Here is a 16,259-nt window from a genome sequence, read left to right on the forward strand (position 1 = left end):
ATGTAAGCCCTAATCACTGGTTTCATGTTGATTTAGTTTAAGATAAATTTGAATGAGAGGACCATAACTTATGGCGTAGTAACGACTACGTGATAAGGCAAATGAAGGCACAGATTAGTAATATGGTGTAAAGATCTGATGCGCACTTACTGGTATCTGAGATTCTGTTATATATGTGAGAAGGGGACCTATAGGGTAGAAAAATCTAATTTAAAGGGACGGTGGCTAATTTTTGCCTCCCTTTTTGATACTGTTGAAGAAGAAGAGTTACTAAATCTAAGCTGACCAGAAATGCTTTGATGATTTCTTTTGCTGTTGCACTAATACAGGTTTTAATTTATGGATGTAACCCTTTCCCTCCAGGACGGTGAACCCCAGCAGGCATGAGATCCAGACAGACAAAATACAACAGTGAAACTGACTAGTTTGTTTTCCATTATCTAGACCCAGGGATGTGCAATAAAGACAAACAGCCAGAAAAAATAGTGGCAAGCATCTTAGAGTGGTTTAAAACTCTCCTTCATATGTAATAATCCGCTGGGCTGACTTTCAGAAGAACTGAGCACTCACAGCTCTTGCTGAAGGAGATCTGGGTGCTCAGCACCTCTGAAAATCAGATCATAATTTATTATTAGTCAAGCCACATTCCACTGCATTTGGGAGACTGGAAGCAAAGTGGTCCTGCGTGGGTTCCATAAGCCACAGAACTGAGCTCTGCAAGTGTTTCTTTCTCTATGGGAAGTGGTGGAGGCTCAGACAGTGGGTGTACAAACTGTATGGATTCACTAGAACACACCACCACGTGGAGGGGGGAGGAGTAAGGTTCGACCATTCCTGAAACCTGTGGCCCACACCAGAGCCGTAACTAGCTATTCTTGCGCCCGAGGCAAAAATATAAAACTGCGTCCATGTCGGCGGCATTACGAAGTGTGGGGCCCGATTCGAAGGACCCTCGCCGCCAAAATGCCGCTGAAGACGGCGGCAGTGATTGGCCTGCCAGGGAGTTTTCTGTGCCCCTCAGCTTTGCGCGCCCGAGGCAAGTGCCTCACTTGCCTTGCCCTTGTTACGGCGATGCTACTATATCCAGGTCATCTGGGTGCTCTGCAGGCCACCTAGGAGAGAATTGTGTGCCTGAGAAAGGCCACATACCAGTACATGCATATGTGCAAAGCTTTGTGCTGAGGAGCAGAAACTCATTCTGTGATGCATTAACAGAGAGTGAAGTTGCTGAGTAGCTTTTAATACGTTCAATGTCTCAAAATGATTGTGGGTTTCTGTCTTGATTTACTCTGCAGAATACGTGACTTTAGGACAGAACATGAGGGGGCATTCCTTGGACTGTGGAGCAGCATATATGCTCATTCTCACCTCAGAAGGAAAACTTTTTGAGCGGAGCATTTCAGCCACAGCTGATAAGTCAAAGATAAGGTGGGAAATGTCTCAGTGGATGATGATGATGGTGGTTAGAGAGCGAGACCAAGCTGTAGCTCACGAAAGCTCATGCTCAAATAAATTTGTTAGTCTCTAAGGTGCAACAAGTACTCCTTTTCTTTTTGCGAATACAGACTAACAGGGCTGCTACTCTGAAACAAGTTCAGAGAGTGACCAAAAAAGGGGGGAAGTTGGTACAGAGCTGTGGGTCAAATAATGAACTTAAGCGGAGAAAGATCTGGGCTGAAGTGGCTCAAAATAAGGGTAAATGATTGATTGAGAGGAGAGGGGACAGCTTAGCATCAAAGTCAGGGCAGGAAACGTGGAGCCAAGTGTAACTGACAGCCAGCTAGAGAGAGCAGGGAGAGAGATAAGAAGGATGAAATGGTCGTCAGAGGAGGAAAGACGAGGGAGGTCCTGAAATAATAACAGGGCAAGAGAAGGAACGCATCCATCACTGTTGCCCCAGCCACTGGGAAGGGAAGTAGGGAATGGTTGTAGTAGGCCAATGGTGCACAGTGGCAGAGACTGAAATAGGGGGGTATTTTGGAGAGATGTTTCCCCTTTGCCTAGGTAAGAAAGAGTTGGTTTTTTTTTTTTTCAACCAAAGAAAAGATGGGTCTAAAAGGTAAGTTAGGGCGTAGCTTTGCTTATACAGAAAGCATGGTCAATGCCCTGAAAGACCAACTGTGCTGGAACAAGGCTTGTCGTGCATTGAGCGTGTCTGAGGATAGCAGTACTTACAAGCAGCATGTGAGTGCCTGCCTGTTTCTCCTAACGATGACAGAAAAATGCATCCTACAGCAATGGACTGAGAGGTGCTCCCGTTGTAAAGGAGGGGAATGGAGCAGAGTCAGGTTTGGAGCCTACTTTGTTTTTTTAACTCAGCAAGAAATAGACAATTGAGGATTGTTAATAGCACCGGACTAAATGGACTATCTGAGCACCAGATTCCCTTAGCATCAAGCAGTACCTTATTCCATGAGCCCCGCTGGTCTCAGTGGGACTACTTGTGGAGTAGAGGTACTTCTCAGTGTGGTGAGGGTAGGGCCCAAAGTGACCATGGAGCATCTGACTGAACTGTATAAATTGACTCACCCACTGACCTACAGGAAGCGCATAAGTACACTGCCATCACCTTTGTGAGGTTGTGTTCTGTAACCTTGCCCCAGTCAGACTTTAAACAATATGTAAATATAAGGCCTGATCCTACTCTAGTTTACGCTGGTCTCAATCAAGATCAGCTCAGCTGAACCCAATGGAACTACACCTGGGCAGAAGGTTAGAATCAAGACTATACAACATTTAAGTGTGCTGAAGGTGGTAGAACAGGATAAAAATAGATTCTCAAACAGGCTCTTCTTGGATTAAGATTAGAATAATTTATGTTAGATTCACAGCACTTCATGTGGTTTTTTTTCCAGACTGCTGAAAGAATTAAGAGACAAATACATTGTCCAAATCGCATGTGGGGACCATCATTCCATGGCACTGTCTAAAGGTATTCTCCTTGTTTAGAGTTTTCTCTAAATTATTAAATCGGAGTATTGCAACCCTCTCCTCAAGAGCTAAAATTTTAAGTATCACAATTAATGGCATTATTATGAAAAGGTAAATACTGGATAGGAAACTCTTTTCACAAGGGCCGGAAAGGAAGAGTGGTCCAGTGGTTATGGGACCATGTAAATACCTAGGACAGATATAACTCTCACTATATTTACATGAATTTGTTAACCTGTATATCTCAAATCGTGCTCTTCTCTGAATGCGCATACTCGTTTTCTCCAAATGACAGAATGTGTTAATTTAACATTAGATAAAAGAGAATGGGGCTATTGTCATACCGCTTCCTATCAGATTTCTTTCTGTCACTTGTTCCTGGAAATAAAAAAAAAGCTCCTACTCTGAGTCATTCTTCATATTAAAATTGTGTGAATCATTTATTTATTTCTATAAATGTCAAAATTATTCATTCAGGTTTTTCACTTTTTAAAATACTGAATGTATAGAAGTGCCACTTTTCCATTAAAATTGTTTAAGAAAGCTACTCATTATGTCTTTGATGAAGCTATTCCAGAGCAGGGATTACAGGATTGGATCCTTAGTAGATAGCAGAGGGCAGCTACATCAAGTAGACTAAGCATAGGGCTAGGAGTAAGGAGATCCTTGGTTTATTCCTGACTCTGCCAGTGAGTCACTGTGTGCCCTTGGACAAGTTACTGAACTTTACTCTCTCTCTTTCCACATATATAAAATGGGGGCGATAAAATGCTTTGAGATCTATGGATGAAAGGTCTATGAATTGCGGATTGGCAGGGAGGGTTACGACCCATCACAACTTTAGGGCACTCTCTTGATTTTCACAAATCAGAACCAGATCCAGCGAGTCCTGAACTGATTTATTGTCCCCATTTTGGCAACACTGCTTTTTTACAGCCTGACACCTTTATCAGCATGTGATGACATCATTTGATAATGTGATGATGTAATATAATCATGCACTGATAAAACACTATGGAGCAAAGGTAGAGAAGGCTGGGTTTGGGACCACCTCCTCCAGCTGCTCCCAAGGCTAACCTCGCTATGGGCCTCTGAAAGCCAGTGCTGAGGCATCCAGGGTCTCTGCCATTACTGAGTCTTAACTGGGTCTCAAATCATATATAAAGAAGTTAGGCTCAATCTTTGGGACCCTGGTGTGAAAGTATGAGGGCCCATTAGGTGGAAACCTGTATGTTTGAAACTGTCATGTTTTTTTTTTCTCTTTCTTGTGTTAAGGTGGTGAGCTTTTTACCTGGGGACAGAACTCGCACGGTCAGCTTGGAGTGGGGAACCAGATTGACTTTACCCACAAACCACAACTGGTGCAGGAACTCAGAGGCATCCCGCTGGCTCAGATTGCTGCAGGAGGAACTCACAGCCTTGCCCTGTCGCTCTCTGGAGCCGTTTACTCATGGGGGAAGAACGATTTTGGACAGCTGGGACTTGGAGACACAGAAAGTAAGGAAAGACACAGAGCAGCATAAAAATTAGGTGGGGAGGATATTTTCCTAACAGAGGAGCTTGACACAGACACAGACACAGAAACTATTAAGGATGTCAACGACCATCAGAGCAATGATATCTGACAATGTCTCTGGGAACAGCAAATGCAGATAGATTGGTGTTCCACTTGCTAGTTTGCCCTGATCAGCTACTGCCCATGGAAAAACCAGCTGGAACAAGGGAGTCTGGTGTTTTACTTCCAGAGGACTAATCAATCATTTTACACTCCCTCCCAGATACAATGGGCTCATAAAATGCTCAGGCCTCTGAGTTCTCTCCCTGATCGCATTATGCTCTGCCGATAGTTTGCAGCAAGGAAGTACATGTTCTTATACTTACCTCCCTCCTTCAATTTTCTGTTCCATAGATTTTATATGTACAAGGTGAGGGAAAATTAGATATCCAGATGTGGAAATGTTGGTCGATTTTTAAACTAGGATCATAAATTCATAGCTAAATATATATGGCCTGATTTCCAGAGGTACTGAACACCCACAAATCCCACAAAAGTCAATGGGAACTGCAGGTGCTCAGCATCTTTGAAAATCAGGCTACTTATCTAGGTGCATAAATATGGATTTAAGAGCCTAATTTAAGGCCCTCAGGTTTGAATATTGGCTCAAGTTTTATTCCTAGCTCTAACTACATAAATATGTAAAACAACCAAATAAACAAACTTGCCAGGGTATTATGAAGCATTATGCATTGTAACGGAAGGTGAATAAGCCTTGTAAGCAAGTTCTATATACAGGGAAAAGGCTTTTTTTTAAGAAGTCATTCCAAGGATGGCTATAAGTATTTTTCTAGACCTGTATTTGCTTTAGACTTACCAAAGTTGTCAATCGACACTGTGTTTTTTCTTTTCAGACAAATATTACCCTTCATACATTAGAGCCCTAGAACATAAGAAGACTGTGTATATCTCATGTGGTGGAGAGCACACTGCCATTCTCTCACAGGTTTGGTTGAATTTGAATTCATTCACTTCACAGAGCGCAAGGGAAGTTTAGTCCAACAAAGATGATACACTAACTGCTAGAGTGTTGATTCCCTGTATGGGCAATATTTACATTTATGGGAATGTGAAGCTGGCCCCTGGCACTTGCTAACTTGAGTTTTTTGTAGGACCATAGTCTACTTAAATTCCTGCAGAACATTAAATGAGTTGTTGTTCTCATTCAGCCATGGGTTATCAAAGAACCGAAGGGACATTCCAGTAGTGTCTGGCAGAAGCTGAAACTTTGAACCCAAGTACATGGGGACTGGATGTCTCAAGGCATGTTAACAACACGCAGTTAAACTGTCAATGAAGACCAAACATTATTACTTTTTGATGGTTTTTATAGTGTCCTCACTGACTGAGAACAACAACAACTTATTTACTAGGTTTACTCACATGAATAAAGCCCTTAAGCAATAGGACTATTCTCAGGAGTAAAGTTACTCACATGTTTAGGTAATGCAGGATCAGGCCTTACATTAGCATTATTCCATTTGTATTTGCATCACCCATTCCCTGATCTATGGTCTATAGCATGTTCTTACATGTATGTAGTATAGTTGGTCCCAGGATATTAGAGAGACAAGGTGGGTGAGATAACATTTTCTGTTGGACCAACTGCTCAAAAGCTTGTCTCTTTTGCCAGCAGAAGCTGGTCCAACAGAAGATATTACCTCACCCACCTTGTCTCTCTAATGTCTTATATGGATAATCAACAGGACTATCCATGTGAGTGAAGTTGTGTAAGCATTCGCGGGATCTGGCCCATAGTTGGCAGTTACCATTTTTTAATAGTGTGTGCTATTTTGAGATTACATGACCCTCATGAGTGTTTGTCCTTCTCCAAGGATGGGCTGGTGTGTACCTTTGGAGCTGGAGATTATGGGCAGCTTGGTCACAACTCCACCCAGAATGAGTTGATACCTCGTATTGTGGCTGAGCTCTTTGGAGCAAGGGTGTCTCAGATAGCATGCGGAAGGTAGGAAATGGCAATGTCTTTGAAGCTTTATAATGACAAAGAGATAACTTTGCGGAGCTTTTGGGAAGCACTGGAGGATGTTAGGAAAAGAAATCTCTAAATTACTTTTTTCAGATCCCCTTATTTTAGCAGCTCACAGCTGATAGAATATTGACCAGACACACATTTTATTTATTAACTTTTCCACACACAGACCCTGCCCTGCATTGAGCTTCATGAGGACAAAGTCCCGCTCCAATGGAGTGAGCAGATTTAAAAATTGTACTGTACCCATAATCCCTGGCTGCTCTCACCAGGTGATGAAGAATATATACATGTGTCAAACAGAAAAAGACCATCAAGTTACCTAACAGGGACGAAATCTACCAAAATTTCCAGTCAATCCCTGTACAACATGGGAAAATGGTGGTTCCTTACAATATAACTGTGAATGATGGAAACTATGAAATTATATTGAAATTAAACTATGAAATATATTATATTAATATATTATATAATTAATATATTATATTAACAGGCTGATACAATGTCCATTGATATCAACAGAAAATCTCCTGTTGACTCCTGTTGGCTTTGGATCAGATCTATAACCACGGAAAATATTTATGCTTGCCAAATGGAAAAATATCAACGCAGAACACTTTATTGTTTGTAATTCTCACTGGTTCAAAATTAGAAAATAAAGAGCTATCTGGAATCAGTGGAACAGTGCTCCTTTAACTAAAGATGCATACATTGTTCTTTCAGTTCTGCATGCTTATTGTAAGGAGCGCCCTACAAATTTGACTGGAGGTCTTCTGTAGCATGGTTCTTAGTAACTTTAATGGGAAGCACCCTCATGTACTGCTCTGAAAATGTGCCTATCTGTATTATCCTAACTAGCTCAACGGCACTCTTATGTGGTCCATTTTCCTTTTCTGAACAGGTGGCACACGCTTGTCTATGTCCCCTCCTTGGGAAAAGTCTATTCATTTGGTTGTGGAGCAGAAGGACAGCTGGGCAATGGTGACACATCTAATCAGTTGATACCACTGCCTGTCGAATTACCTTCAGATTGGGTGAATGGTGGAAAACTCAACCCAGGTAATTTGCACAGTAGATCTTTTTGAGCTGTACTTTGTTATTTTAGATCCAAACTAGGTAGTAGTTTGTTTTTTAAAATGAAAAACACATTTTGTTTAACGAGGGGCGTGACAAGAGCGTGGGTGAAGAGGGCTGGGAACAAGAAGATTTGTCCCTAAACATTGGACAGCCTGAAGGCAATTGAGACAATTGACCTTACAAACACTTGAGAAGAACTAAGTAGATATCTGTGTGGGGAACCTCCTGCCAGGACAAAGTCACTAACTGCTATCTTCGCCTTCAAATTGGGCAAACTCATGAGAATCACACTCACTTCCAAAGGCAAAACTTACCATCTTTCTCCCTAGCCTGAATAAATGTATGGTTTCCCTGATGACTAATGTACTAGAAGACTCTGAGGTGGTTTCCCTGATAACTAATGTACTAGAAGACTCTGAGGGAAAACAGTCCTGCAGGGTTTCTTAGCCTGAAGCAACAGTTGCCCTGGTATCTTCTTTACCTCTCAGCCTGCACCCTAAATAAGCTGTCACAGGGTAACTGTCCCCTCTAAAGGGAGATGGGGGCCAGACACACCTGTGCCACCATAATTAATTAGCTGCTTCCCACCCTGAGGGGGCAGGACTAAGGAGAGGTCAAGTGATAGATTTGTGAACACCTGGTCCTTTTAAAGGGGCTGTGTGAGATCAGTCTGAGTTGGAACCACAGGGAGTTGGCTCCTGAGGAAGGCCCTGAACTGAGGTTTGGGGGGAAATGGTACTCCAGGGGAGCAAGCCTAGGGGCCGAGTGCTCTATCCCAGAGGCAGCTATATTCTCCAAAGTTAGCCCAGAAAGGGGCTGGGAATGGGGCCGGGAGGGCATTGCTGAAGGGCAGCCCTGAAGGGCAGAAGCCCTTTTGCTTCTTTGGGAGTTTTTAGTTTGAACTTTTGCTACCCGGGAACAAGTTAAGTTTGTTTGTCACTTGGCCAGATGGTTAAGTCACATCTCCATCACAGCCAGGTGTCTGGAAAGCCACAGAGACAACCTTTGGGAAGGAAACTGTGGCAGGGAGTGCTGGCTACACCACAGGGAGCCAGCAGGGGGTGTTACTGAGCAGCCATGGCATAGATGTTAAGGGTCAACTGTGGATTCTGGTATCTCTGTACCTTTCTCCTCTTCAGGCAATGTACTGCAGGCTACTCTTACTGCTGTGCTGTTCAATCTATTTAATTGTCTCAGTTGCCTCTTCTCTGATCCAGTGCAATTGTAGAAAGAACATCATGCCTTAAAGGGTTGCTTAATAGCTACTTACTTCATTGTACCTACTGCTGGTCAGCTAGATGGGCTGTGCATTCTCATTTGTTGGATTTTTTAAAAAATTAAGTCATTTTAAATTACTTCACACCTTATTCTGAAACTCAGATTTAAACCTCTTCAATTAGTCTTGTCCATGAGGCATTGACTGAGTCTAGTAACGTTAGAGATGTGGAAACCAAGCTAGTGAAGAGCCATCGACTCTGGTGCCAAACTCAATTTTAATGAATAGGACAGCATGGTCTTCTCAACAGCAGACCCTGGCCATAACTAGGCAGTTCTGAAGAGGACTATAACAATAGTTTTTCAGGGTTGTCCTCCATGCTCCTGGGTTTGTAGCTGCTCAGAGCATCTGGGATGTATCCAGATCTCTCTCATATATTGGTTAAACATGCAGTGAGATTGAGGGCAGATCAAAATTAGCTTCTTCTTCCTTTTTTATATTCCCTTATGAAAAAAGTACCATATTACAAAGTTACAGTTGGAAACCATTATATCACACTTTTCTAACAACAAAGTAAGTACGAGTAACAAAGGAAAATATGGAAAATAACGAGGAACACTAGCTAGATAGCACCACAAAAACTGTACAGTAATCAACTACCGAAACAGACTCCCTCTTTATGGGCTTATTATAACCTTAAGGTGACTCAGGTTAACCTGCAGTGGACAGCCTTTACCCTTCTCAGAAATGGGGTTCCTCTGGGTTTTGTATTTAGGAGACTGTGACTTTCCTTGGGTCTCTTTAGGTTTGATAACCACTAGAATCCCACTCATCTGTGGAAGGAGCTCTGTCTTCGTTTTGCAGATCCGGAACCAAGACCTTCCATGAACTAGAAACAAACACAGCTCCCTTCAGCGGGGGCTTCTCCACAGCAGGCTTCTTCCTGCCCACCAGAAGATGCAGGAACTTGCATGCTGCTTTTAGATTGGCCAGCCACCCTCTTCCAGTGTCCCCATGCTGCTTGCTGATCCCATCATAGATATACATTTACTGCTTCATCATGATAAATAAATGTTATATAGAATCACTTCTGGGGCTGGGAGCTTTTGATGAGTTTTTAAGGTTTGTTTTTATATACCTTGTCCATGCACTGAACTTTCAAAAGATAAGGGATTGTTCTTTGGCTCATCCTTTTCTTCTTTATCCCTTCACAGGAAACAGTACCTCCAAAAAGGTGATTAAAATTATTGCAGGAGGAAACCAAAGCATTGTGCTTTGCTTGAAGAAAAAGGTATGTGAAGTATCTGACATGTTTTTAACAATGTAGTTCCTGGCCAAGGCTTCTGCTTTGCTGCTGTTGAGCCACATATGAATTTGGATTTGCCATCTAGCCCCATAATAGGTTTTTCTTCCAAAATCACAGCACTCTCCACACCTCCCTCCATCCCTTCACTGAGACCAAATTGTGTTAGAAAAGCAAATCTCTCTTTCTCTCTCATGACATCATTTCTGTATTTTATGCTTGTGGTATTGTCTACTGCAGGGGTGGGAAAACATTTTGGCCCAAGGGCCACATCTGGGTGGGGAAATTGCTTGCAGGGCCATGAGTGTAGGGCTGGAGCAGGGCGTTGGGGTGCAGGAGGGAGTGCAGGGTGTGGGAGAGGGTGTGGTGTTCAGGAAGGGGCTCAGGGAAAGGGGTTGGGGTGCAGAGTGCAGGAGGGTGCTGGGGTGTAGGCAGGGGACTGGGATGCAGGGAGTTGGGGTGCAGGAGGGGTTTGGGCTCTGGCCCGGCACCTCTTACCTGGAGTGGCTCCGGGGTGGAAGCGGCATGCACCGGGGCCAGGGCAGGCTCCCTGCCTGCCCTGGCCCCAGCCCCAGCCCCGCACCACTCCAGGAAGCGGCCAGCGCTATGTCCCTGCGGCCCCTGCAGGAGGGGGAGCATAGAACTGTGCACGCTACCCTTGCCTATGGGTGCCTCCCCCGAAGCTCCCATTGGCCGCAGTTCCCCATGCCTGGCCAATGGGAGCTTCGGGGGAGATACCCACAGGCAAGAGCAGCGCACGGAGGTCTCTGCCCCCACTCCCACAGGGGCAGCAGGGACGTGGTGCTGGCCACTTCCCGGAGTGGAGCAGTGGCTGTGCCACAGGCCGGATCCAAAGCCCTGAGGGGCCGGATCTGGCCCACGGGCCGTAGTTTGCCCACCCCTGGTCTACTGATTGGAAGCCCAAATGTTCACTCCCAGTTTGGCCCACAGAAGGCTGTGATCCTCGCAAACCAGAGTCTCATCTACTGGGCTTCTAACCTCATTAACATTCTTGCCCCTTTTATACAGAATCCATATGTTACTTTGAACGGAACTGCCATAGTGGAAGACAAAGAGGTGGATAAATGGATTTCTAATTCGGATCCTAAACAGTGGGAGAATATAAAGAAGTAAGTCAGATCCCTGGTGGGTTTTTCCATTAATACTGTAAACTCTAAACCTTCAAAACACTGTATTTTCTTGGTACAGTTCTTCCCTTTCAAAAAATCTTGCAGGGAGTGCAATTAAAAGGAGTATGGCAGAGATGCAGAATTGGATATTTGCTTGTTTGCTGTTTTGAGACTCAGTCCAGCGTGCTTTACTTCGTCTTTGCTCAGGCAAAACTCACATTAATGAAGTAAGGGCCCTCGTGTTTGGCCCTTGGTCACTATTTTCTTGCGAAGAGATGGAAGTGGACATTTCACAAGTACAGAGGTTGAGACACACCGGCCAGCTTTAGGAGTGTGTCCTCCTCTTATTGCAAATATATCATTGCCACTAGTGTTATTGGGAGTTAAGAGCGCACATCCAGGGGGAGACTGAACCCCAAAGAGTGGTGGCCTTAAAACAAAAGAGCCCGATGAAAGTCCATTGAGCAGCATGGCTGGAATTTTCAGAAGGACTCAGCATTCACAATTGGTGTCCAATTTTCAGAAATGCTCAGCTCTCTTTTAGGCACAGAAAGAAGTGGGCCGATTTTCATAACTTGGTACATTGGAATGCTGAACACTTCTGAAAATCTCGCCTTTTTGAGGTGCCTGAAAGGGAGCTGACTTTCTTTCGGGAAATCTGGCCCCAATTACACATGCTGAGTACTTCAAAAACTGGCTCTTTTGAAAATCTATCCCCACATGGCTAATTTGGAGCTCAGTGATTTTCCAAGTATTTTCAATCTAAGGCAGTGGTTCTCAACTGTGGCCCACCACTTGTTCAGGGAAAGCTCCTGGCGCGCCAGGCCGGTTTGTTTACCTGCCGCGTCTGCAGGTTTGGCCGATCGCGGCTCCCACTGGCCAATGGGGGCTTCGGGAAGGGTGGCCAGCACGTCCCTCAGCCCACACCACTTTCTGCAGCCCCCATTGGCCCGGAGTGGCGAACCGCAGCCAGTGGGAGCCGTGATTGGCCGAACCTGAGGACGCAGCAGGTAAACAAACCAGCCCGGCATGCCAGGGGCTTTTCCTGAGCAAGCGGTGGACCAGAGTTGAGAACCAGTGATCTAAGGAAAGTGGCATTTAGAACAACTGGCCTCTTTAAATCACAAACCAATTTGTGCACATCTTTGCTGTTTGTTCAGACTGAATAGCTCTTGCTGCTTTTTTTGTTGGAATGATTAATTCTGGGTTGTTTTTTGTTGTTCTTTTAAATTAACAGGAATATTCATCTGATCTTTTCATCTGTGGCTTGTGTCAATGGAAGTTTCTTGGACAAAAGGTAGAGTGCACTAATTTGAAAACAAAATAGTACATCCACTGTGTATAAATTGGTCAGAAATTAGCTCCATTACAAAGAATGTAGAGATTGATAGGATGATCTGGATTTGTAAAATACAAGTCTATAGAATATTTTTCAAGAAAAGGCTAAAATTCTCCTCTGATCCACATAATAGATCTTGACCAAGATTTTAAAAAATGAGTGCCTAAAATTAAGCTTCTAAATTCACATTTTGGCACTTAAATAAGTGGTCTGATTTTCAAAGGTGCTGAGCAAACCCAGGTCCCATTGAGGTCAATGGGAACTAGGGGTGCTCAGCACTCTTTCAAAATCTAATAACTTTGTTGCCTAATATGGACACTTGAGCCAAGACTTAGGCATCCAAGTTTGAAAATTTGTCTCCTGGTCTCCAAAACTCTGCTCTCCTTTCATGCTCCCATCTCCCACTAAATGGGTATTTTACATATGTAGAGAGGGCAGAGGATCTGAGCAGAGGTTTATCACATGGATATGAGCAAAGCACTTTACCCAAAATGAAGATCGGACAGGTTTGTCACATATTAACATTTACTGTTGTTAATGAACTTACATTTATACAGCATCTTGTACCCAGAAGGATTCCAAATCATTTCACAAATGTTACTTTACCCAGCGCTGAAATGCAACCACTTCTAGGGTAGAATATGGCAAGCAGCTGATTAACAACACACAGCCACGTTATGTGAAAGTTTAGAACAGGAAGTACGGAATAGCATTCAACTGATGCTGCAGTGAGAATTTCTTGGTAGGCAGAATATAATTATATTAATTGGAATTAGGGTTTAGCATTTCTCAGAATGTACATTCCCTTCATACCCAGGGATTGTTAAAATGCGTCAAAGTTTAGCCAGAAATACACAGCAGAGGAGCAGAACTTTCACATCCCTGATTTTTCTTCTCTTCCAGTAGAGACAAACATTTCAGAACCTCCAAAGAAATCTCAGGCATAGATATGTCAGCAGTGCTTCTTTTTTATGAGAAGATGAACAAGAAACCAAAAGGCTTGCAGGAGGTAAGAAGTGGTGTAGAAATGATACTTGTTACACTGATACTCAGTAGCTTTGGATCATCGCATTTTTTTCCACAAAGGGATGCTGACAAAATGTAGGTCTGGGTTTTTCAAGTGCTTTATAGACCCTAACATAAACAGGAAAAAAACAAATCTACTACCTCTCAGAGCTGCTTCCAGTGGAGCAAAGAGTTTTTTGTTTGCTGTTATTTCTTTGTATTAAATTAGGAGTTGCCAAGATATTATGGCAATGAAGGCCATATAATGACTGAGGTTGACCTAATGTTTTCATGGTATTTTTGTTTTGTGTTTTGTTTTAAGCTTGTTTTCCTAATTCAAACTCTCCCTGCTAGAGCAACAGAAACAGAAAGGGAAACTGACAAAGTGAAATTGATCAATATCTGCAAAATGGTGGTGCAGAAGGTGTGCATTGTGCTAGGCACTGTACAAACACAGGGTGCGAGATGGTGCTTGTCTCAAAGAGCTTACAGTCTCTAAATTTGGCAGGCATCTGGACAAGGGTGGAAGAATTATTATTATCCTAATTTTAGAGATCGGGAATATGAGGCACTGACAGATTAAGTGATTTGCCTAAAGTCGCACAGGAAATCTGTGGCAGAGTCATGAATTGAACCCAGATCTCCTGAGTCCCACTTCAGCGTATGAAAGAAGATGGTCCGTGAACATGGGAATTCTATATTGGTCTTGCTGCTATAAGTAATAAATTATTATGGCAAAACTCAGCTGCATTTTTTAATTTCTCTTGTCCCCTCTCTCCCTCAATCCGCCAGGTGATCTCTGCAGTTGAGAAATTGCTGTCATCACTGTCTTCCTCTCCCAGCTCACCTGAAGCTCTCAGGATCTACCTGATCATTCCTGTCCTTTTACGGGGACAGGATAACGTGTCTAACCGTCTTCTTGATCGGCTAGCAGAAGCCATCCTGAGTCTCCAACAAAAAGACCTGAAAGTTCTTGGTAAGGTCTGATAGCAGTACAGCTGGATCACCTGAGTTCTTCAGCACGTTCTGGGGAGGGAGGAGGGAAATACTCCCATTGACTTCAGTGGGGCCAGGATTTCACCCCAGATATTTTCTACAATGGAAAAGGGTTTTGACAAGCTGGTTATGTAGAAAGACATGCTAAGGGATAACTTGTCTGAAGCAGTCTACAGATAAAAGCATTATATGAGTTTGAGATTTACTAGTTTAGTTTAATACCAGTGCTTTATTCGGTTCATTTAAAAACAAAATGAACTGCTGTTTGTCCAAAGGACAGATCTTACTAAGAACTATTTGTATGTTGTCTAAGGTAGAGATGTCAACAGTTGTTTTCTTTACAGAATCCCTGTGGTCAAATCTAGAAATATCTTTTTTCAAGGACCTAGTGAGCACGTATCAAAGGGTTTCCAGAATCAATCTACTTAATTTCATCATGCAAGTCAGAAACTCTGAAGAAGTTACCTGTGAACCGCACTTGAATAGGACTTTGAAAATGCTGCAGATTCTTTACCAGGTAGAAAAGCAGTTGACTCTGGTGGGTTAGAAAATACACATACGATTAGAATATTTTTTCATGTATTTATTTCTTGAATTTACGAATACATGGCTTTTATACCTGAGGTACAATTGCTGATTACAGAGCAGTATGCACTTTGTCCCATCAGTGCTAAGAGAATGGAACTGTAATGTCAGATCATTGTTGCTTTGCCCCATTACCAGGCCCTATTGGTCCACTACACAAGAATAACCTGCAAAGGGGTCTGCAATCAGTGAGTCTGAACTCTATTTCCCTCTTATTCTTCCATTAGGGGACTGCCCCATGTCTTGTGGGCCCCACCCCAGGGGCAGGTTGAAATGTGAGTGTGATGTTTGCTGGTTGCACTCTAATGCTGCAGAAGTTTTTTCACACTGATCAGCTGCTCTGAGGTCATAATAAGTTGAATCCTCTGGAGAGCTAGGGGTTCTCTCCCCTTTTATTACTGTCCTGGACGTGCAGCATCACAATTCCACCCCCTCTTCCTGTTTCATTCACCACTTTCTTAACTCTCTCTCAACAAGCCCATGCACCAGTTCTGGACACATGACTTTCTGACCACCCCCACTGGATTTGCCCCGCCATTGGCTTAGGATTTGGGGGCAGATTGGAAGTTGGAGGGAACTGGAGTAAACTTACACACGGAATATTGGGCCTTAAATCATGGGGACCCTAAGCTATTGTCTTTGCTGGAAGCCCTGGATTTGTTTGAATTAGCTCTGCTTATTTTTATTTACTGACCTGATTAGAATCTGTTTCTTTTCTGATTCCTCCCCCGTCTCCCCATATTTGCCACTTCTAAGTAAAAGGCCTTTCTTTGTCGCTCTCATCCCCGTTTGGTAGAATTTTCTCCCGTGAGTAATCTACACTGCAAGTTCATTATGTCATTCTAAGATAGGGCATAATACAAAGGGCCTGATTCTCATTTACACTAAGGCCCCTTCTCCCCATTCTCATAGTAAAGAAGGGCCTTAAATGAGTGTAAATGCAATATGTGCTCACTGTCAGAGTTGTGTAAAGGAGCTCTGGTGTAAAAGAAAATGAGGCCCTGGAATTCTCAGTTATTGCACAGAGTATGCTACGATTCTTAGCTGTATGGTTCTATATTGATTGTATTGGTTTTGCACTTCTGCCATTGTGCACTGCTTTGCTCGTTTGTGAAAAGTGCTGTGGTACATT

At 43.3% G+C, this 16,259-nt stretch overlaps 1 protein-coding gene across 2 annotated transcripts in view; it reads left to right on the top strand.

The window, feature by feature from the left end:
• The window catches only part of LOC125635441 (E3 ISG15--protein ligase HERC5), a 44,859-nt gene that overhangs the window by 1,251 nt on the left and 27,349 nt on the right, over window positions 1–16,259 (top strand). Inside the window, exons 2-13 of one of the 2 annotated variants that reach the window (XM_048847142.2) lie at window positions 1,296–1,428; window positions 2,856–2,932; window positions 4,207–4,428; window positions 5,341–5,432; window positions 6,322–6,452; window positions 7,378–7,535; window positions 9,984–10,060; window positions 11,102–11,202; window positions 12,440–12,499; window positions 13,445–13,550; window positions 14,339–14,522; window positions 14,887–15,059. In XM_048847142.2, coding sequence (XP_048703099.2) covers window positions 1,296–1,428; window positions 2,856–2,932; window positions 4,207–4,428; window positions 5,341–5,432; window positions 6,322–6,452; window positions 7,378–7,535; window positions 9,984–10,060; window positions 11,102–11,202; window positions 12,440–12,499; window positions 13,445–13,550; window positions 14,339–14,522; window positions 14,887–15,059 — 1,514 coding nt within the window. The remainder of the gene's footprint in view (window positions 1–1,295; window positions 1,429–2,855; window positions 2,933–4,206; window positions 4,429–5,340; window positions 5,433–6,321; window positions 6,453–7,377; window positions 7,536–9,983; window positions 10,061–11,101; window positions 11,203–12,439; window positions 12,500–13,444; window positions 13,551–14,338; window positions 14,523–14,886; window positions 15,060–16,259) is intronic. The other variant, XM_075127519.1, reaches the window with a different exon arrangement.

The sequence above is a fragment of the Caretta caretta genome, chromosome 4, assembly GCF_965140235.1.
Source record: "Caretta caretta isolate rCarCar2 chromosome 4, rCarCar1.hap1, whole genome shotgun sequence".
NCBI lineage: Eukaryota > Metazoa > Chordata > Testudines > Cheloniidae > Caretta > Caretta caretta.